This window comes from Triturus cristatus, chromosome 8, assembly GCF_964204655.1.
Source record: "Triturus cristatus chromosome 8, aTriCri1.1, whole genome shotgun sequence".
NCBI lineage: Eukaryota > Metazoa > Chordata > Amphibia > Caudata > Salamandridae > Triturus > Triturus cristatus.
The window spans coordinates 834,338,228-834,361,000 of NC_140591.1; the positions used below are offsets into that span (position 1 = coordinate 834,338,228).

The window sequence follows — 22,773 nt, forward strand, 5'->3', positions numbered from 1 at the left end:
GGGAGGGGGAGGGAGGGAGGGAGAGGGATGGATGGAGGGAGAGGGATGGATGGAGGGAGAGGGATGGATGGAGGGAGAGGGAGGGAGGGAGAGGGAGGGGGGGGGAGGGAGGGAGGGAGGGGGAGGGAGGGAGAGGGATGGATGGAGGGAGAGGGAGGAGGGAGGGAGGGAGGGAGGGAGGGGGAGGGAGGGGGAGGGAGGGAGATAGAGGGAGGGAGATAGAGGGAGGGGGAGGGAGGGAGATAGAGGGAGGGAGATAGAGGGAGGGAGATGGAGGGAGATGGAGGGAGGGAGAGGGAGGGAGGGAGATGGAGGGAGATGGAGGGAGATGGAGGGAGAGGGAGGGAGGGAGATGGAGGGAGATGGAGGGAGGGAGGGAGATGGAGGGAGATGGAGGGAGATGGAGGGAGGGGGAGGGAGGGAGAGGGAGGGAGGGAGATGGAGGGAGGGAGATGGAGGGAGGGAGATGGAGGGAGGGAGGGAGATGGAGGGAGGGAGATGGAGGGAGGGAGATGGAGGGAGGGAGAGGGAGGGAGAGGGAGGGAGATGGAGGGAGGGAGATGGAGGGGAGGGAGATGGAGGGGAGGGAGAAAGGAGGGGAGGGAGAGGGAGGGAGGGAGGGAGAGGGAGGGAGATGGAGGGGAGGGAGATGGAGGGGAGGGAGATGGAGGGGAGGGAGATGGAGGGGAGGGAGATGGAGGGAGGGAGATGGAGGGGAGGGGAGATGGAGGGGAGGGAGATGGAGGGGAGGGAGATGGAGGGGAGGGAGATGGAGGGGAGGGAGATGGAGGGGAGGGAGATGGAGGGAGGGAGATGGAGGAGAGGGAGGGAGGGAGATAGAGGGAGGGAGAGGGAGAGGGAGAGGGAGAGGGAGAGGGAGAGGGGGAGGGAGAGAGGGAGAGGGGGGAGATATGTGTATGCCGGGTCCGGTGGCTCAGGTGACGAAGGCGTCCGCTGCAGGGACCTGTGTTCCACCTCATGGTCACAGGTTTTTTTGTTGCTCTAGCCCCGCCCCCTCCCCAATGACCCCGCCCCCAAGGTGCGGCCCTCGGCCACAAACCACACTGTAAATTTGGCCCCCAAGAGAAAGTTTGTGAGTACCCCTGAGTTAGAAGGTAGTTGCCCACAAACGTGTCTTTGTTGCCTGTCCTGTCAATCTCGTGGGTCCGTCCATCAGTCCCCCCCCCTCGTCCCCCAGCTTCTTCCCTCGCTTTGTTCTCTCGCTGTGGAACTTTGAAGGATCCAGGCCTGGACTGTTTTCTATTATTTACAGTGCTGAAGTGCCTGACGTGTTCACGTGTCCTTACGAGGTGACTGGGAGGGTCCCACTGCAGACCAAAACTCCTTTGCAAGCACATTTTGTGTCCTTTAGAGAGCGGATAACACCAACGCACAAACTGAAGGGCCGTAAACCAGCAGGAAGTGGAGGCCTTTAATGCATTTGAGTTTAGATGACGTTAATGGTCAGTTTGGACAGCAGAGTAGGAATAAACTGTGAGTGCGTGTCAACCCATCACTTTGAAACTGTGCTGTTTGCTGCTCTTCCTAATAATGCAGCTGTTTCAACTGCCGTAAGCTGCCATTTGTCCTTTCTGTGAAAGAGGTTGTGTAGAGAAAGGTGCTGGGTACAGGAAGACATACCTTTTGTACTACTCAGAGATCAAACCCGCCCAAGCTCTACCCTCTTTGGAGTGATTTGGGAGCCTCCCGCCCGTGTCACACAGAATAAAACAGGTTTAAAGTCATGTCCTTGGATATCTCAAATAGCTGTGACTTTCGTTTCTAACAAGGTCTGTGATTAGATGCATAGACATTGACAGCTGAAAGTGCGTTGGCCTCCAGGGACCGTATTATGTATATTGCGCATTTTCTGTGATTGCGCCGGGTGCACCTTTCAAAAGGTGCGCCCAGCCCAATCAAGGAAAATGCGCCGTATTAAAATTAATGCACTGACCCCAGGACAGCCACAAACTCAGTGCCCTGGCGCAGCAAATTCAGGTGAAAAACGGAGCAGCTCCTTTGTCGCCGCTGTATGTTTTCACAGTAAGGAGGGGTTAGAGATCCCCTTGCAGGGGGGTGCAGTGAGTGACTGCACCCCCCTGCAAGGGGATGTCTGGGGATCAATGGAACCCCCCTTTACCTCCTCCAGAGGGCTGCCATCAGGTGGTGCTCTGTCAGTGCGCCCCCTGACCGCTTCTGTGCCTCTTCGTTCGTGTCTGTAATACGGTGTGGTCGCAGAGGCAAAGGGATTCCCTCATTTGCATGGGGCACGCCCCCATGCAAATGAGGGGACGCCCCCTGAAGATAGCACTGGTGCTTTATGTGCTCCTGTGCTATCGGTATTACAGAAGGGGCCACACAAGCGTCTGCGGCCCTTTCTGTAATACAAAAGTGCCCCAGGGGCGTGCAAAGCGGGTGCAACAGGGGCGTAACACAGGCCCCCGCATCCCCCGCGGTGCGGGGGGGCCCCAGCGGGCCCCCTCAGAACAGAACTACGGTCTGAAGCCTCCGGATAAAATGCGGAGTGGGGACCCCTCTGTGTACATTGCAGGGGGCCCCCTTAAACTTTTGTTACGCCACTGGGGTGCAAACGCCCGCTGCGCCCCTGGGGCACTTTGTGTGATACCGCCCTAGGTCAGTATTTGCCCAAACTGTATTGAAGTGCACCTTATACTGTGTTATGAGAAAGCTAGTCATCTGTCTGTGGTGCACATAGCTGCGCCTAGAAATATCTTTGTTTCTGCACTCTGATCTGTGTGTCCCAATCCTGACAGTGTCATGCAGCATTGTGGAGACTTCATTTATGGCCAGCCCCACACAACAGCATGGAGGATGCCACAGAGGGGATTGTGGCTCTTTCTGCTTCTTAAACAGGCTCCACTCCATGTGAAGAGAGCGCCATTGACAAATATCACCCAGATTAAAGGAAATACATTTATAATATCAGACCTCAAAATGCAGTTCAAAGACCAGAGTCTACAATTATTTTGATTATCTCCAACTAATCTACGCTAGTCAGGCATGAATATGTGTAGAAAATGCTATTGTAAAGAACAGTGATTTTTAAACAGCACAGCTAGCAGGGCTGTCCAACATCGATCCAGAAGAGGAAAATCCATCCCAGATTTTCATGTTCATCACGAAAAATAAATGTACATGCAATCTCATTATAGCCAATTTGCAATTGTTTTGGGTTATCATGAGTCTGGCATAAATTCTGCCCTTCTTTCATGGATGACCCTTTCACAACTCCATTGGAACCATTCTAATTCAAGTTCATTAGATGTCAATTTTCTTATCATATGTTTGAAGAATGGCCCTCTTTGGACTGGAAAATGTGTGGCTTCTTCTACACCCTTTTGGTTTGCCTTTGAATGGTGTATGAATGGCTTTGCCCATGTTACCTCTCGTGAGTTCCAGCCTGTCAGTAAGTCTCACAAATTCTCAGTGCGAAAGAACTCTGACTGCTTCAGTTTAAAATCTCAACTGGAACTGGCAATGGCAGACTGTTATGCTTTGAGTAGGCTTGGCGCCCCACAACACTACACACCATGAAAAAGAGAAACGCAGTGGAACTTGTGAGCCAGCTGTGCTTGTCAATATGTTATATGGGAGGGGGGAGTTGACGTTTACTGCTCAGTGCAGCTTTATAAATAGTTTTATATTTAGAGATGCTTATAAGGAGAAAGATGAACAGACAGTACAGCAGCTCTATACCAACAAGGGTCCAACCATCATTCAGAAGGTGACTGGCCCCTAAACCTTTAGTGCAGTGTGGCCCATCTGCCATTTGCCGGATTTTGATGATGGTCAATCTCCTGTGTGTGACCCGTTCCCCTGTTTCTGATATCAACATCCACATTTGGGCAGGGCAGTCCACCCTCATAATAGCACTTCTTGGAACTGCTTCATCGTCGCCCAAATGCATGCAGCAACGTATAATATTTTGGAGGTTGGTTTCTTGGAAGGTTAGGCCAGCAGGAGGTATTCTTTTGCTGCTTGTGAAACCCATCTTCAGACCTCTATGGTGCAAGCAGGAGCTACTGGGTCCATCCATGGTGGTTGTGGCCTTTCACTCCTGATGTCCTGGGGCCTGACCTACTATGTGTCCTGAGCAGCTGGGCAAAGTATGCCTTCAGCACTTGACTCTCCATGGAAACGCGGGTCGAGCAGTCCAAAGCTTCTCAAGGGGTGGGGGGGTTGACACAGGGTGGTGAATACAGGCTCACAACTTAAAATACATGCAGCAGCAATAAATTGTCTATTCAAATACTTACTTTTATGAAAAAATGAGTATTTATATACGATCGCAAAGTTAAATACGGCATAACCAAACAATACACACAGTCCCCTGAGGTTAGGATTCTAGTGTTTTATAGGTGGGTCCCCAAGTCCCACTCCCCTCAAGCTAGCGTTGGTGGTTATTCCTCATTCACTATAGGTAGGGCCCCTAGAATTATGCGGTAGGGGAGGGTCAAGTCATGGGTAGGGTTGACTAAAGAATACAACACAAAAAGGCAAATTATGCTGCATAATGCAAAGTGTTTTGTGATTGTATTTCTTCCTTATTTTGTCATTGTTACGCTTGTTAACACTGCTTGGGCATAGGTGCACGTCATTAGTAGCAGTGTAACACTTAAATTTAGCAATAAGCAACAGAAAAGTGACCAGTCAACCTGTGCAAAGGATCTTCCACTGCTCTGTATCGTGTCACTTTGTCTTTAGTAACTTTTGAACCGTTTGAGCTAGAAATAGTTCTTTTATGTTAAAATCTGCAGATAATGCAGCAGATGACTGATAATGTGGGAAATATGGCAAGTATAATCATGGAAAAAATGTTGCAGCCGCACAAGCTCATAATTCCATTGGCCGTGACTATAGGTGACATTCAAGTTAAGCTCCACTAGTCGGTCGAGACTCAGGAATCCCACTATAACACTTGGAGTCAAAAGTGATCCAGTGCTGCAGCGCTATCTGGCAAGCAAGTTTCCCCAGGCCGTCTGGCCTGAAATCAGTCTTACCCACACCAGCAAGATCGCAGCGACCATAGTATCTGAGCTTGTCCCCTTCATGGGCACTGAGGTGGCTGTCTGGTAAGTCTTTCATACGTGGCTCAGGCGTGCTACGGGTGGCTGTCCTAGAGTTCCTCGGATGCAGTTCTGTAATGGAGAGGCCCGGAGGGGTGTTTCTGCTGCGTCGATGCTGGGTACGTTCTTAGGTTCCTCCCACAGAAAGAGGCGGAGGGCGTGGGGCTGCAACGATCGTGGTACTGGTCCTCAGTCATGGCTCAGGCCCCCTATGGGTCACCATGGAGGCCTCATTCTTCCATCAACCATCTCAACTAGACCAAACATCCTTACTTGGTCCCTGTGGCCCCCTCTGGCATACAGAATCACTGTTCCTCATCTGCACACAGGCTCTGGCCTAATTGGCACAGTGGCAGTCTTCACAGTGGCCACACCTGGCATTTGGGGTCGCCAACTCAACACTGCACACTGGCGATAACCTGTTTGGTGTAGCAGCTGACACCTTACACCTCACTTTGGGGGTCCACTTGCCAAGATTCCCTCACTGGACCTTGCTCCCTCCAACGCTCTCCTCTTCTTCACAGGGCACATTGGTCTTGGCAAGCAGACAGGCAATGATGCTCCAGTCTCCAAGGCGGGGGGGGTCTTAGATTCCCTGTGTGATGTCCCCTCACACAGCTGGGAGACTAGCAAGCCTTGGCTCCTAGTATCAGGCGGAAATCTTGCAGAGCTTCTCTTCCCAACTGGCTTCTTGACAGCTGACAATTTTTTGGTCTCAAGCTCCCCTTCTTATAGTCCATTTCCAGACACCAAATGTGATTTAAAGTCTGAGTTTATATGTCCTCTCCTGTATTTTCTCTTCCTCCAGAAAGCAATCTGTCACAGCAGTTGCGACTCCAAATCTAATAGCCCCGAAAAACAGGCCATTGGAGTGACTAGAGGTCCACACCTGGATATCAGCCACAGTGATGTGTATCAAGCGCTCACCCTTGAGTCACTGCCATACTCAATATGGTTCTCTTAGCAGCCCCATCTCCTTCTTGAGCTGTCCAAGGTCCCTTCCTAGTGACCTCACTCTGAATCAAAGAGCAAACTTTCGAGTGTTCCGAAGAGGCTGGCTCTTGCTTCCTCCAGTGTGTTCCACCTAGCTATCCGGATTGCAGCAATACATAAATCTGTCTGGGAATGGGGTTCTTTACCTCCTCTCATGTTACTCCAGTTAACTCAGAGTCTCCCAAAATAGAATACAGAATATTCCTTATATTGTGCCCTTCACAGGCGCACGTACACCAAGCTCATGCATATAGCATACAAGCTCTGCACAGCACTACGTCCTACATGTAGTGTACCATCCACAGGCAGACATGCATCCATGATATGCATATGCTGTACACACACTGCCCAGTATTGCATCATACCTGTATTGTACCATTCACAGGTACACATACACCGAGCACATGTATACCACACACACACTGTGCAGCACAACACGCAAAACTGATGTAGACCAAGGGTGAGTTAAGCACACAGCACCAGAACTTTTAATGAGTGAGCTTGTCTGCTTTACTCCAATCACACAGATAACAAGGATGGGACCTCATAAGTGTTTAGCCATGCAACAGTTGATGTTATTGCACCAAGGATATTGTGCTGCATAACTAAATACTTGTATGTTCTGAAAGGCGAGACCTATTGGCTATGGCAATGTTTTTATAGCATAACTATGTTTCTAACCACTACTACAAAGTAATGAATTGTGTGCTACGGAAAAATCTTGTTCTAGCTTTTTTTCTTAAAAAGCAAATGTGCAACAACTTTAGAATTAGTTTCAATGCTAAAGTAGCCTGAAGGCTAAAGATACAAAATGTACCTTCTGAGCAATGTGCAGTAATATTTTTTTTAGCATACATAAAACACCCATTTAGAGCTTGGTAGTTTGGACTTTATTTTTGAGCTATTGGCATTGCTAATTTGTGGGGGGTTTTTGGCACCTTATAAGTGCGTAACCAAAGATATTGGCAATGGTTTTTCCAGGAATATCTGACAAATGTTTGTTAGTTTAAATTTTAGTGCAAGAATTCTGTTGCAATATCTTTTAATATTTTTGTAATAATGCCATAGCAAAATATTACTTCACATGTCTGCGGTAAATATGGCATAAGTGCATCGGATAAGTCTTCCACATCTGTATTGATCATAAACCAGTCCATTAGAAGTTAATTGCTAATATCCATAGATTGATATGTTTCAGTATTGTGCACTTGTGTTGTTACTGTAGATGGCCCCAGAAATCTGTGCACACGCAGCAACCACAGGTTCAAATTAAAGCAGGGCTGACTCTAAGTTTCATCCTTCCTATAACTTGAGGCGAGAGGCAGCATGTGCTAGGAGAGAGAGCTTGTTTATATGGTGTGTGTAGAGAGCAGCCCCTGTTTTAATATGAATTGATAATGTGCACCGGTGACGTTATTAAAATAAATGTAAACAAAACCAGGGTAGGCACAGGGAGATTAAGTGATTGTTATTGGCAGTGATCAACAAGCCTCAAACTTGGTTAGGTGGAGACGGTTAACAAGGGAGGGCAAGGGTGAGACAGGCAGGGGAGAGAGAGTAAACAAAGATAAAGTAGCGGGCGTGGCCACGCTATTTAAGAACAGATGGCCCCAGAAATCTGTGCACACGCAGCTGCCACAGGTTCAAATGAAAGCAGGGCTGACTCCAAGTTTCATTTGTATTTGTATTTGTATTTGTATCTGGGTTTTGTATCGCGCCAACTCACCGACAGGTCTCAAAGCGCTACTGACCAAGTACAGAACAAAGATGGAGGAGATAGAAGGTAACGGGTCTAGCAATTTGTTAATGAAGTGGGAACGCGTTCTTGAAGAGTAGAGTCTTCAAGGCCTTCCGGAAGCGGAGGAGATTGGGCTCTCTACGAAGAGCCTCTGGCAGCTTATTCCAGTTGATGGGGGCCTGTACTGAGAACGATCTGCCTCCTTTGGTCGTCAGCTTAAAGCGTGGTTGAGACAATACGAAAGAGCCCGACGATCGCAAGACGCGTTTGGGTTCGTGGAGCTCGAGCCTTTCCTTTATATAGGTTGGCGCCTGTCCATGTAATGCTTTATGGCAGATGCACATGCTTTTGAACTCCACTCTCTGCTGCATGGGTAGCCAATGTAATCGATGGAGCAAGGGGGAGGCATGGGTCCTCCTTGGAACTCCAAAGACCAGGCGTGCTGCGTCGTTTAGAATGACCTGGAGACGGCTGATGGAATACTTCGGAAGGCCGAGGTACAGCACATTTCCATAGTCAATTCTAGACACTATTGTGGCTGACACGATGGTTTGCAGCATATTTCTCGAGAGCAGGGGGGCAAGTTTGCGTAGTTGCCTGATTAAGTTAGTGCAGCAGCCAACTACAGCAGAGACTTGATTAGCCATTGAGAGATCTTGATCGATTTTCATCCCAAGACTCTTGACATTGGGGCAGGATTTAGGGGCAGGGCCTAGCTCTTGGGGCCAGTATAGATCACTCCAAGGGGACACAGCAGTTGAGACAACCAGGACTTCTGTTTTATCCGGATTGATTTTCAACAGATTAGACGACATCCAATTCACTGTGAAGCGTAGGATGTCTTTGGCCTCTGATTGTGCCGATGAAGTGTTGTCGATGCTCAGCAGTAGCTGCGTATCGTCGGCATAGTTAAATACTTTGCACTTCATCTTAGCCAGCGACTCTACCAGTGGTTGCAAGTAGAGGTTGAATAGCAGTGGCGAAAGCGCTGACCCCTGCGGAACCCCACAAACTAACCTGCCCACCTCTGAGACCTGGTCTGCCAATTGGATCCTCTGCGTCCTTCCTGTTAGAAAGGCTGTGAACCATTTTAGCGCCTGTCCCCCTATCCCGAACCCGGCCAGCCTACCCAGGAGCAGTGCATGGCTGACAGTATCAAACGCTGCTGAAAGATCTAATAATATCAGCGCGCATGGCTTTTTACCGTCAGCCATGCACCTTAGCTCATCCAGTACCGACAGCATTACTAGCTCCGTGCTATGATGTGCGCGGAAACCTGCTTGCCGGTCGTGGAGAAGGTGGTGACATTCCAGGAAGGCTGACAAGGACTTAAGTACATGTTGTTCTAGTACTTTTGACAGGAATGGTAGCTGGGATATTGGCCTATAATTCTTCAGGCTAGATGGGTCGGCTCCCGGTTTTTTTATCAAGGGTCTGACACATGCCTCTTTAAAGGTGGATGGCAGAAGTCCAGTGGCTAATGAGGTGTTTAAAAGGTCTAAGATCTGATCCTCTAGAAGCGGTATTGCCATCCGAAGGGTGTCAGGCGGGCAGGGGTCCGCAGGGGAGCCAGATTTAGTGGACGCTACTAGTTTCCTCAGAATACTAAGGTCAATGTGGGGAAAGTCAGTAAAGTTAGGAGAGGGTGAGTCTGGGGGGGGAGGTTGTACGACAAGAGGGACTGGGTTGTTCTTCTTAATCTCAGACAGGATGGTCGCTACCTTACCCAAGAAGTACCCTTGAAAGGTGTCACAATCAATCTGGGTATCAGTCTTTTCCTCTTTCTTGCTTAACTCCTTCAGTATTTGAAAGGTCTCTCTCTGTATGTTGGTGGCATTCTTAATACGCGTCTCATAATACTCCTTCTTTGTTATAACAATAAGCTTTTTGTAAGCTTGGAAAGACTTCCGGTATAGCTCCCTGTCAGTGGCCCTTTTAGATTTCCTCCAGCATCTTTCGAGGTAGCGAAGCTTTCTCTTGTTTTCGCGTAAACCTTCAGAGAACCAAGGGGCTCCTTTCTCTACCCCTTTTATTTTTTGTACCTTTTCAGGGGCTAGTTCATCAATGGTTGACCTAAGGGTAGTTGTTATCAGGTAGTACTTGGAATCTAGATCGGTGCTATCAGCAGGAAGTGTAGAGTTCTGAATGTACTTGGGCATGGTCTTGGATAGAGTCTCGACATTCACCCTTTTCCATTGGCGCACTTTTTTAGTTTTAATGGGTAGTTTAACCTGGCAGATCTCTTGCGGTAAATCATATAAGATAAGGTAATGGTCTGACCAGAGACAAGGTGAGACGCTGGTGATACATGCTTTTGGGGATGAAGACCAAACAAGATCTAAGGTATGGCCTTTAATGTGGGTTGGAACTTCCACTAGTTGTTTCAGTCCAAGAGTAGTCATGATGGTCTGTAGCTTCTGGGCTGATAGGTCTTGAAGACTTTTATCCCAATGGACATTAAAATCACCAGTTACCAGAATGTTTTTATAACGTGTGCGAAGATCTGAAATGATTGGATGAAAGAGATCGTTGAACCCAGGTGTGCTTTGGGGGGGGCAGTATACTGTTAGGATGATGAGGCAGGAGTTGTTCATAGTGATTTTTATACCCAGTAGATCAACAGTGTTGGTTGTCTCGGCTAGGATCTTTGTTACCCTAAATGGCTTTTTAAAGATCGTTGCTACCCCCCCACCCCGGGTACCCTCTGGTCGATTGTGCCACACCATGTCATACCCGCTGGGAAGGGCAGCAATGATATCCGGGGAAGAGGCATCACTCAACCATGTTTCAGTGAGTGTCAGGATATCAATGGTCTCATCCTGTAGCAGGGTAAAGATCTCTAAATGATGTTTCTGCAGCGACCTGGTGTTAAGGGTCGCTAACTTCACAGGGGCTAAGAGGCTATAATTCTTGCACCTAGAGCTATACAGGATGTTAAGTTCTTTGAGTATGGCACCTGTACTCGGAGATAGGGTATATCTGTCGGAGTTCAGTCCTAGAAGGTCCGCTGATGTATAGCAGGTGCGTGTGCCAGAGTCCCTATGCCCTAAGCCCGGTCGTGCGCGGACGGGCGCAGACGGGCAGGACTCTGGCACGACTCCGGCGCAGCTCCGGCGCGTCCGCTGATCGCGTCCGCTGCGCGGAGACATCCTAGCCCGTTTTTATAGCGCTGACGATGTCCTGGCTCACCTATCCCAACCCAAGATGGCCGCCAAACTCGACGCCCAGCGCTCTCGGCCTCGCAACTCAGGCGAGAGTGGGACTGGGGCTGGAGGGAGGGGGTAGGGGTGAGAAACCAGGCGCTGCTGAGCTCTCAGGGGTTATGGCTCCTCAACAGCACGCCCGCCGCAAAACATTAAAATTCACGGGACTGAATAACATCCCAGGTAAGCTGTTAAAAATAAATCAGTTTTTGACAAGAATAGATAGGAGACCTCCCGGCTTCCGCCTCAGGAGGGAAAGGAGCGTACAATGTCAGGAATTCATCCTTCATCCTTCCTATAACGTGAGAAGAGAGGCAGCATGTGGTAGGAGAGAGCGTTTGTTTATATGGTGTTTTAGAGAGCAGCCCCTGTTTTAATGTATTATACTAAAATACATGTTAACCGATACTTTTGACAAAATACGATTATTTTTAGTGCAGCTGCTAGATATGTAGCACAGTTATTGACAGAGCTCAACAAGCCACAATAACAGATGGCCCCAGAAAATCTGTGCGCACACAGCAGCCACAGGTTCAAATTAAAGCAGGGCTGACTCCAAGTTTCATCCTTCCTATAACTTGAGAAGAGAGGTAGCATGTGCTAGGAGTGAGCGCTTGTTTTATATGGTGTGTGTGTAGAGAGCAGCCCCTGTTTTACTGTATTATACAAAAATACATGCTAGCAGATACTTTTAACAAAGTACAATTTTTTTTAAAGTATAGCTACTAGATATGTAGCACAGCAATTGGCAGAGATCAAAAAGCCACAACGTTGTTTACAAGGAATCTGTTGACAAGGGAGGGCGAGGGTGAGGCAGGCAGTGGAAGGGAAAGTAAAGAAATATAAACAAGCACATGCGGCCACGTTAATTACGAACAGATGGCCCCTGCACGCCGCTGCTCGCTCCCGAAAGGTGGATGCCACTACAAGCACAAGTGCTTGAAAAGTGCAGACCGATTTCTAAAGGTCATCTCCTACAGCAGCGCATGCGCGCTGCACTAGGCTCGAACTAAAAAGGGCCTGTTCACTCCTACTGATCGCTACACAGATTGCTGCCACTACCATGCTCGTGCAGCTTATCTCCTGGCAAAGGCAGTAGCCTTTCATCACTATAGGGTTAGGGCCTTGGGCACCCCGTCGGGTGCAAAAAGACCGCAATCTGTGAGACAGGACTGTGTCATGTTGCATGTGTTCGCCCATGACAACACAAATCAGCATTAGGAATCCAGACATCAATTTAGTTGGAGCAGTCAGGGCAGGGGTGTGCGTTCATCATCATGCAAAAAAAGTTTCCATCCCAATACTACTCAAAATCTGTGCAGGGTATGTGTGTACCTACAGAGTCTTCAAATGTGTGTCAACAGTGTCTTTTCAGAGCGTGTGTGTGTTTTGATTGACATGGTGACAGGGTGATAAATAAATCTGATGACTGCTTCTTTCATCTAACCAATGACTTGGTTGAAGAAAATAAATGCATAGAATCATAATTGTTTCCCATGCTAGATTCAGGTGTGCTCCATCCATTAAGCACACTTCAGCGATTAATCATCATGCAGTGCTAATGAATGTTTGTCCCGTTCAAAGACACAATGCCATGCCAATTAGTCACCATTCCCAAATAACTTATCTTTATGTACGCATGATGTGTGCCTCTGTATGATGCAGCCAGGAATCACTCTGCATCATTTTGTGCAATATATTAAATAAATTGTATGGGAATTATGCATGGCAGTGTTTTTAAACCGGGGCAAACATGAAACTCCAGCACTACATAATGATCATTGGAAACCAATGGTGGCATAGAACTTTGAATTATTTGGGTAGCGCTCCTGTTGTGATTTTGAGCAGTGTCTCTGACAGGATGATACGCTGAGCGTCGAATAGTGAGTAACATCTTGATATCTGCATGTATCCTCCACTAGTTGAGCAATACTGCAGTTATCTGATGAGACCGTACCACTCCAACTGCACAGAATTTCTGATCTTTACCGTTTTGATTGCAAAATGGATGGAGAAGCGAATGGGTTGCCACTTTCTTTGTGGAGAAGGATGTCCAAGCAGCAGTACCAGAAGTCCGTTATTGAAGAGCATTTACTTTTAATTTTCTCAGTAATAAAATCAAGTTTTGCTTAAAGCATTTTTGCAAAGCATTACTATAGTAGGTCAGTTTTATTAGAACAAAATCTATTATGTTTCTGTTTCAGCACATGTAATGTAAGGACTAGGTGGGACAAGTGTTTTTTTGTTGTTGCAGGACATGTAGATATACATTGTATTTTGAACATTGGAAAAGTAGATTTATTAAATTCCACATCGCTGAAAAGAGACAAATGGATTTTTCTTGTACAAGACAGGTTGATTCCCTCCATAAGTATTTTTTTTTAAATAAAATTCCATATCTCTGAGTAAGGCCTTCAAAGGGCTTTTACCTCATTTAGTTTTGAGGTGTAAAACGGCCTTATTATTAATGACGTGTCTTAAGTATTTCCTTCCTACCTCGACATTTGGAGTAATTATGTTTGCACTGTTCGGAATTGTTTCATTTTCAAATGATAGTTGTGTGGTAGTATGTTGCCATTGTTTGAAGTTCACTTTACAGGGTGTATATTTATAATGGGGTGCGTCCTTTGTGTTCTGCAGCTGCGGGAGGAGTTTGACCATGGTGTGGACGTGGTACTTGATGAAGAGCACAGCGTTCATGATGTTGCCGCTTTGTTAAAGGAGTTTCTGAGAGACATGCCTGATCCCCTCCTGACCAGGGAACTGTACACGGCCTTCATCAACACGCTTCGTGAGTATTACAGTTGTAGTATGCACATTGCAACAGCTTTTTTTAAAAAAAATATCGGTCGAAGTTTATTTAGGCTAATAAGCTCTTAAAACCGAAGAGATACTACTGAAAACAATACAATAAGAATCTCCATAAAAATATTTTCAGCAGTTATAAGAAAACTACGAGTCTCTGTGCCTTTTACAACACATAGTGGACTTTGAGTTTCTAATGGAACCACAACATTGGTCCTGCATATTCTGTTCACTCTTCAGTGTTAGTTTCACTGACATAAATTTGGGGAGGGGGAAGTTGCAGCTCAAAGCTAAAGTGTATGTGGAAACCTGTAAAAATAAGGTAAGAGTGCTGGTGTTTCGACCACACTGTGTCCAGCTTCACCATCAGCAGGTGCAGCAGCTGCTTTACAGCCAGTGCAATTTGGGGGTTTAACTCTAAGTACATTTAACTGTAATGTGCCTCTGCCCCGCTACAGAGAGCAAACGCGCTCTATGCTCCGCTGGTACAGTTTGAAATGCGTTCCTCCTCGTATTCAAAAGTTGAAAGCAGAAGTATTAAAACAATTCCATCCAGTTTTTAAGGCTAATGTAGGTTGTGCCGTTAACGCTTAAGTGGTCATTTTGTACTGGTCAAAAAGAACAAGGGTTGAGAAACCTGTCTCTATACGAGTGTGGCACATTTCCCACTCTTTCCCAATCACTTGGGACCTGTAGCGTTCACTGGTGCCTTAGTTCCATGCCGCACTTGTATGCGTCCCTGCTTCACTGCTGTCCTTTCCCTCAGTATTCACTAGTACTTTGTTTTGTGTGGGACCCCTTTGTTGTCAGATGTGCCTTTTGGTTACCTCCATTCTCCATACCAAGCCCGTGCAGCCTCAGAGTAGCAGTGCTCTCTTCTTCTGAGTAGAAACATCTTCGCAGGTAGAACGTGGCAGGATGACTTGTTTCTTCTCATCTGGCCATGAATTAAAAGTTGACCAATTTCAGCTCAAGGCTGAGACAGCACTCTGAAGAGAGTTCAAAGAAACCCAAATCACCACAAGGGTCAAGAGTCTTTCTTTTCTAGCCATGTCCATTCTGTGTGTGGCCCTATTTGTGACCTTTGTGAACGTAAAATTCTTTGCCATTGGGTACCCCACACACAGTCAAATCAAGTTAACTTATGCCAAGTTTCTGCACTGAGCACAAGACCTTTAAATGCTGAGAGGCTAGATAGCAGATCCGAAGGTGCTTGGCGATTGAGTGTAAGGCATCTCCCCTGGTACACACCATAGCAGTGTTGTCTTTTGATTCAGTGCAGATCCTTGTGGGGCTTTCGCCTTTTTTGTCACCTTCGCTTTTGTTGGACAAATTCTAGTTTGCAGTCTTTCTTAAGGTGCATTTTACATTGCACGTGTGGATGTTCACGTCATCATGGGAATCTGAATAACTCCACACTCAGAAGTTACAAGTAGTGTTAAAAGAATAATTCTTAAGTGGAAACATTATAAAACTACTCTTATTCACATAGCATATACTGGCATCTCCTACTCTTCACCTCCTCACAGTACTTAAGGAAATGGTTAACTTGCGCTGTTTCCATGTTCCTGGTTCCAGGAGATAAATTACCACTAGCCTTTCACTGCACATCTCCCGAGAGATCATCCTGCACCCTGTAAGAGACCCAATACCTCACCAACCTCCAAAACAATTTTACTTGTGTACTGACAGAACTATTAAAACTTCCTTGTTTGGACTTTTAATTGACTTCTTCTTATTACTGTTTTGATGTAAAGTGCTGTATAGCGCCCATTAGGACCAGATCAGTGCTTCATAAAGACCACTCATGGCGGCATACGTTTCATGGCGAGCTTCTTCAGGCATGATGCAGTCCTCGCGGGTACCTCCCCATATCTGGCTCCAGAAGAAGAGCCTGTGGAGAGTCAAATAAAACACGCAGCCTTACACCAGACCAGAGACGAGCATGTAAGAGAACAAGAAGGCTGGATGCCAGGCCATCTCGCCAGGCCATCCCCTGTTGTGATCCGAGAGTGTGGAATAGCATTCCAGCGAAAATCCACCAAGTTTACAGAGGTTAATCATGGAAGTCTGCTAGGCAATGGCTTCCCCAGCACGAACTACTACTTCAAACCACTTTATAGCCCCAAACCTACGTTTCTAAGACCTCTAAACAAATCTTCTTTCTTATGTTTTTCATTAACCTGGAATTCAGGATTTTTTAAATTCAGTATTGATGTGTAGGTAAGAAGGTAGCCCCTCAATGTTAAATTTATTTCATTATGTCTTAAAGACATGTTATGGTCCTCTGGGTTCAAATGGCACTTGAACGCTTCTGCCAGGAGATCCAGTCTGAGTTATGAGGCCTGATTTCAGTTCCCATCTAGGCATTGCACTATGGATGTATGACGGTCCTCTGCAGACCTTCTGTTGCGGTGTTTTTCAACTGTACCATAAGCACATGCAGAATGACCGCTATCATACATGTTTCGAGAACTCTCACATCTGCACATGTAAGTAGACTGAGCCCTGTCCCACAAGTGAGGTGAATGTATTCACATGCTGGCGGCTGTCCACTACAACCCCAAGGGACCATGACTTCGTACGAGCACACATACATGGTGTGATGGTGGGGAGTGGCCCCGGGCGTGGAACAATGAAGACCACTAGTCCTGATCAAGAGCTATAGACTTCTTTAATAACCACGCTGCAGTACAAGAGTGAATAACTGTTTCTCTCTCTCCTTCTTGGCTTCTGTTCCTCCTTCTTCGGGGGATCTAGGTCCGATGGGATGGCTCCGGCGGTCATGCAAGGAAGAGAAAGACCACTCTTAGATTCACTGTTCACCGGGTTGATAGTGAAGGGGGGGGGGGGGGGGGGGGGAAGGAGTGATGAGTCACCGGGGATCCGCCACCAACAATGCTACCGTTGGCCGTAGGGAGGTGATATGAGTGCAATGCTCTGTCAACCAGCCCCAAAGAACCACCCCCGTGACCTCCCTGCTAATGATACCCTGGCTACTTCCCTCCCCTTGGTGAAAGAAAACCCAGGATTCGACCCCGTACCTTTCCCAGCCACGCTCCTCCCGTGGGTGCGTGGCAGGGTGAGACGCCGTGTCGTTGGCCTCCAGGCACTCCGTCCCTCTCGTTGCTGGGGTAGCCGTCTCCTCCGCTCCCGGTCCTCCCGATTCTTCCTCCGTGCGCTTCCTCTCTCTCCTCGACTCTCGCTCCGTCTGCTTCCTCGCTCTCCTCGACTCTCCCTCCGTCTGCTTCCTCGCTCTCCTTCTCCACTCGCTTTCCGACTTCCTCTCCTCCGTGGGCTTGCGCGCCGGTCCCTTCGAACACTTCCTCCTTACGTGCACTGCTCAAACCGGATTGGTGCGCCTGGGGCGACGTCAGGAGGGGCGTGTCAGCCTCCGAAGCAAGCCAGGCCGTATTAAAGGGGCCACGGGTGTCCTGCAGAGATGGTGGAAAGGCATAGTCACTAAAGGTTCTTTCCGTCCCCTCCTCTTCTCCAGCGACCATGCGACACATCCCTCCCCCTGGATTTTCCCGATCGGGGGAAATCGGGTATCGGGAGAGAAAGTCGGCATTTCCCTGGTCCATCCCTTTTCGATGACGTACTTCAAAGCAATAGGGCTGTAAGGCCAAGAACCACCGGAGAATGCGCTCATTGTGACCCTTATTCCTCTGGAGCCAAGTGAGAGGGGCATGGTCCGTAAAGAGAGTGAAGGGCCTACCCTCTAGATAGTACCGCAACTTGCCCACCCCCACCGAACAGCCAAACACTTTCTCCACAGTGGAATAAGCCTGTTCACGGGGAAACAACTTTCGGCTGATGTATAGGATGGGGCGTTCGCACCCCTCCGCGTCCTCCTGGGAGAGTACCGCCCCAATCCCAACCCCGGAGGCATCAGTCTGGAGGACAAAGGGTTTCTGGAAGTCAGGGGTCACCAATATAGGGGAGGAGGTGAGGGCATTTTTGAGGGACTGAAAAGCAGCAGCTTCCTGGTCGGTGGGAGCCCGTAACCGGGGAGAAGTATGAGACTTACGGAGAAGATCCGTAAGGGGCCCAGCCAGGGTTGCGAATTGTGAGATAAACCTTCTATAGTACCCAACCAGTCCCAGAAATGCCCGGAGTTCTCTTTTGGTTTTTGGGTATGGTAAGGCCTGAACGGCTGCCACTTTTTCTTTTTGGGGTTCTATGTTTCCATCCCCGAGGAGATAGCCTAGATATTTCACCTGTTTAAAAGCCACTCTGGATTTTTTTGCGTTTATGTGAAGCCCCGCCTTGCCTATACTCTCAAGAATATTGGCCAGATGTTGAATGTGCTCGGTCCAGGTCTTACTGAAGACCACTATGTCATCCAGATAGGCGGATGCTTAGGGGAGATGTGTGGAAAGGAGGGTATCCATAGCCCGTTGAAAAGTGGCCGGAGCCCCGTGTAGCCCAAAAGGCAGTACGGTGAATTGGTAATGACCAGACGGGGTGGAGAAGGCAGTTTTCTCTTGGTCAGCCTGGGCTAGGGGAATCTGCCAATAGCCCTTGGTGAGGTCGATGGTTGTTATGTATTTGGCCTCACCAAGGCGTTCCACCAGTTCGTCAACGCGGGGAAGCGGGTAAGCATCCTGCTTGGAAACTTTATTAACGGCCCTAAAGTCTATGCAAAACCGGATACTTCCATCCGGTTTTGGCACCAAAACCACTGGGGAGCACCAGTTGCTATGGGAAGGCATGATCACTCCTGTTTTGAGCATTTGTTGTATTTCTGCTTGAAAGGCCACTCGTCGGGCTTCCGGTATCCTGTACGGTTTTTGTTTTACAATAACCCCGGGTGGGGTAGGGATAGTGTGTTCCGCTAAGTGGGTTCTCCCTGGTTGATCGGAGAACACCTCCGAGAACCTGAGAAGAAGGGACAGTGTTTCGTCCCGCTGGGTTGTAGTGAGCTCGGGATTGATAGGGACGTCCTTGACGGTATGTACCAGGGGTAAGGTGACAGAAACCGTTTGTGACGGTCGTGGAGGTTTTCCTAACCATTTCTTCAGTATATTGATATGATATATTTGTGTTTTCGTTTTTGTCATCTGTAGGACATACGTGGTTCTCCCTATCTTTTTAATTATCCGGAAGGGATGCTGCCACTCCTTCTTTATCTTTTGTGTGGAGGTGGGCAATAACACCAGGACCCAGTCACCTACATCGAGCTCTCTCCACTTCTTCCCCTTATCATAGAAGTGTTTCTGTTTTGTTTGGGCGATGGCCAAATGGTCGTGGGCTAGGGTCCTCAACTTGTGTAGTCAGGACTGCAACTGGCGAGTATAGTCTAACAAGGCCTCGGCTTCCTGTTTCCCTTCTTTTTCCCAGCTGTCTTTGGTTATTTCCAGCTAGGTTCTCGGTTTCCTACCAAAGAGAAGCTCAAAGGGGGAGGCACCTAGGCTGGATTGGGTCTGGCTCCTTAAAACAAACAAAGCCAACGGCAAGAGCTGGTCCCAGTTCTTTCCATCCCCAGACAGACGTTTCTTCAGGGTCAGTTTAAGACTGCCGTTGTATCGCTCAACTAAGCCATCTGTCTGGGGGTGGTACACCGAGGTCTTTATATGTTTGATGCCTAACTGTTGGCACACCTGTTTCATTAAGTTGGACACGAACGGGGTCCCTTGGTCTGTGACTATTTCTCTGGGGAAACCCATCCGTGAAAACACCTCAACCAGACGCTGCGCTCTGGCGGCGGAAGTGGCTGCTCTAAGGGGAAAGGCCTCTGGATAACGGGTGGCGTAATCAACCAGGACAAGGGCGTATTGATGTCCTCTACTGGACTTGGGTAGGGGTCCTATGAGGTCCATGCCTATTCTGTCAAAAGGATTGCCTATGATGGGCAGGGGTTGCAGGGGGACCGCAGGTGGGACATAAGGGTTTCGTCGTTGGCATATCTGGCATTCCTGACAGTACTTCTGTATTTGGGCATATACACCCGGCCAGAAGAAGTGCTGAAGAATGGTCTGCCCTGTTTTTTCTGCCCCAACGTGACCCGCCAAAAGATGGGCATGTGCAAAGAAAAGTATCTGATCCCTAAAGTCTGAGGGAACAATGAGTTGAGGGATCGCGTCTGCTTTCGCCAAACGGTATAGGAGACCGTTTTGTTCAACAAACGTGGGATACACTCGGGTTGAGGGGTCTTGGTCGGCTCGGGCTTTGTTCCAGGCGTTGATAAGACTGGCATTGTTTAATTGGGCTGTTCTAAAGTGGGTATCCCTGGCCCAGGTTTCGGGCGTCAACAGGGAGACACGACCGGGTTTGGGGGACATGAGGGCTTCGCTCATCATGGACGTAAAGCATGGATTATCAGTCCCTATAATGAGTGGTTCAGGAAGGTTTGTGAGGACCCCCACTATGGCGTCCATGGTGGCCCCGGTGAGGGTTTGTAGGCGGATCGCAGCCAGAGGATATTCCCTTACATCCCCATGAACACAACGAATGCCCACCCTCCTACCCGGTAGGATCCATGAGGGTTGAATAAGATCCTGCCTGACTACGGAGTGTTTGCAGCCGGAGTCTAGCAGGGCCCGTACCCCTTTTCCCTGTATGGTTACACTCACATAGAACACCGGTCCTGTTTCCTGAGCGAAAAGAAGGGAGTGGGGCAAGTAGCTCACGTCCATAGGTTCCTCCTCTTTCTCCCTCTTCTTCCTGCAAAACCTGGCTATATGTCCCCACTCCCCACATTCATAACACTGGGGGCCTGAAAAAGGGGTGGGATCTGGCCGGACTCCTCGCGGTCATATGGACTCAAAGACAGGCTTAGTGGGTTTTCTTTCTCCTTTTCCGGGGACAACAGGTAGAGCGTGGCGTTCGGGCTCTCTCGGGGTGGGTCGGCCTTGAGCTCTGGCGTACGATGTGGCCATTTCCACAGCCTGTTCCAGAGTCAAACCGGCGTGTTGCTTCAGCCAGCGCTGGCTGGCATAGGGGAGAGATTCAAGGAATTGTTCGAGGTAGATTTTTTTCATTACGTCCTCCATACTGGACTCCTGGGGTTTCAGCCATAAGTCCGCCGCCTCTTTAAGTTTAAAAAAGAGAGTTTTGGGTATGTCCCCAGGGGCCCCGCGTTCTTGTCGAAAACGTAGCCTGTGTGTCTCGTCATCCACTCCCAACCTATCCAGTATATACTGCTTTACGAGAGCATAGGTGGCGGTTCCATCCTTATTCACGGTTTGGTAGGCCGCTTGAGCTTCACCCACCAATAAAGGCGCCAGGTAGAAAGGCCATCTCTCTCCCACCCAGGCACTAGCCCGGGCTGCTCTTTCGAAATTCAAAAAGAACGCCAACGGGTCTTCTCCTGGCGTAAACTTCTGAAGGGGGACCACCGCTCCCGGAGGTGCGGCTGCTCTAGTTTGTCCTAGTGAGGCCATGATGAGTCCCTGTCCTTCGGCCAATTTCACTAGATTATCGGCTTGGTTCTGAATAGCCGAGCTGAACACGGCCCGATCGGCTTCCGCCTGGGAGGTGGTGCGTTCTATGGCCCATTCCATTTTGGCCTGGCTCTCCTTCATCTGATGAATGAGCGTGTCCATCCTGTATCGGTGGGGTTTGCACTAAAGACTCCTATCTGGCTCGCCACTTGTGATGGTGGGGAGTGGCCCCGGGCATGGAACAATGAAGACCACTAGTCCTGATCAAGAGCTATAGACTTCTTTAATAATCACGCTGCAGTACAAGAGTGAATAACTGTTTCTCTCTCTCCTTCTTGGCTTCTGTTCCTCCTTCTTCGGGGGATCTAGGTCCGATGGGATGGCTCCGGCGGTCATGCAAGGAAGAGAAAGACCACTCTTAGATTCACTGTTCACCGGGTTGATAGTGAAGGGGGGGGGGAAAGGGGTGATGAGTCACCGGGGATCCGCCACCAACAATGCTACCGTTGGCCGTAGGGAGGTGATATGAGTGCAATGCCCTGTCAACCAGCCCCAAAGAACCACCCCAGTGACCTCCCTGCTAATGATACCCTGGCTACTTCCCTCCACTTGGTGAAAGAAAACCCAGGATTCGACCCCGTACCTTTCCCAGCCACGCTCCTTCCGTGGGTGCGTGGCAGGGCGAGACGCCGTGTCGGTGGCCTCCAGGCACTCCGTCCCTCTCGTTGCTGGGGTAGCCGTCTCCTCCGCTCCCGGTCCTCCCGATTCTTCGTCCGTGCGCTTCCTCTCTCTCCTCGACTCTCGCTCCGTCTGCTTCCTCGCTCTCCTCGACTCTCCCTCTGTCTGCTTCCTCGCTCTCCTTCTCCACTCGCTTTCCGACTTCCTCTCCTCCGTGGGCTTGCGTGCCGGTCCCTTCGAACACTTCCTCCTTACGTGCACTGCTCAAACCGGATTGGGGCGACGTCAGGAGGGGCGTGTCAGCCTCCGAAGCAAGCCAGGCCGTATTAAAGGGGCCACGGGCGTCCTGCAGAGATGGTGGAAAGGCATAGTCACTAAAGGTTCTTTCCGTCCCCTCCTCTTCTCCAGCGACCATGCGACACATGGTCATGCACACATTTTGGTTGAGCACTATATGGCACTGGCAGAACGAACTCAGTTACACGCAGGTGTTGAAATCCGTGCCACATTAAGCCGGGTGAATTATGTACCAAATGCCAAGCCCATACTGTTGATTGTCCATCACTGATGGCTACATTCCATGGTGAAGCAGGGTGGCTCTATGCAGAACAGGACAGCGTTTTGCCACTTTGTGCTGCCTTGTGTGTTGCTGGTAAACTAGATGTGGGATGTCTGTGAATGCATATTTGAAACCCATTTAGAAGAATGGAAGAGAAGTTTATTATTGACCAATTTATAGCATCTAATAGTTCATCGCTAAATAAATATAATGATGTTTTGGCATGTGTGCTAGTAACACCGATGAGCAGCTGAAACATCAGACTGTGCTTCCTGCTTCCTTATAAAATGGTTTATCAATCCTAATAATTACTGATCAGTATTCT

General features: G+C 48.8%; 1 protein-coding gene across 2 annotated transcripts in view; it reads left to right on the plus strand.

Annotated features, from left to right (window-relative positions):
• The window catches only part of ARHGAP6 (Rho GTPase activating protein 6), a 1,083,331-nt gene that overhangs the window by 854,029 nt on the left and 206,529 nt on the right, over positions 1-22,773 (plus strand). For both annotated transcript variants that reach the window (XM_085622292.1, XM_085622293.1), the window contains exon 7: positions 13,662-13,812. In XM_085622292.1, coding sequence (XP_085478418.1) covers positions 13,662-13,812 — 151 coding nt within the window. The remainder of the gene's footprint in view (positions 1-13,661; positions 13,813-22,773) is intronic.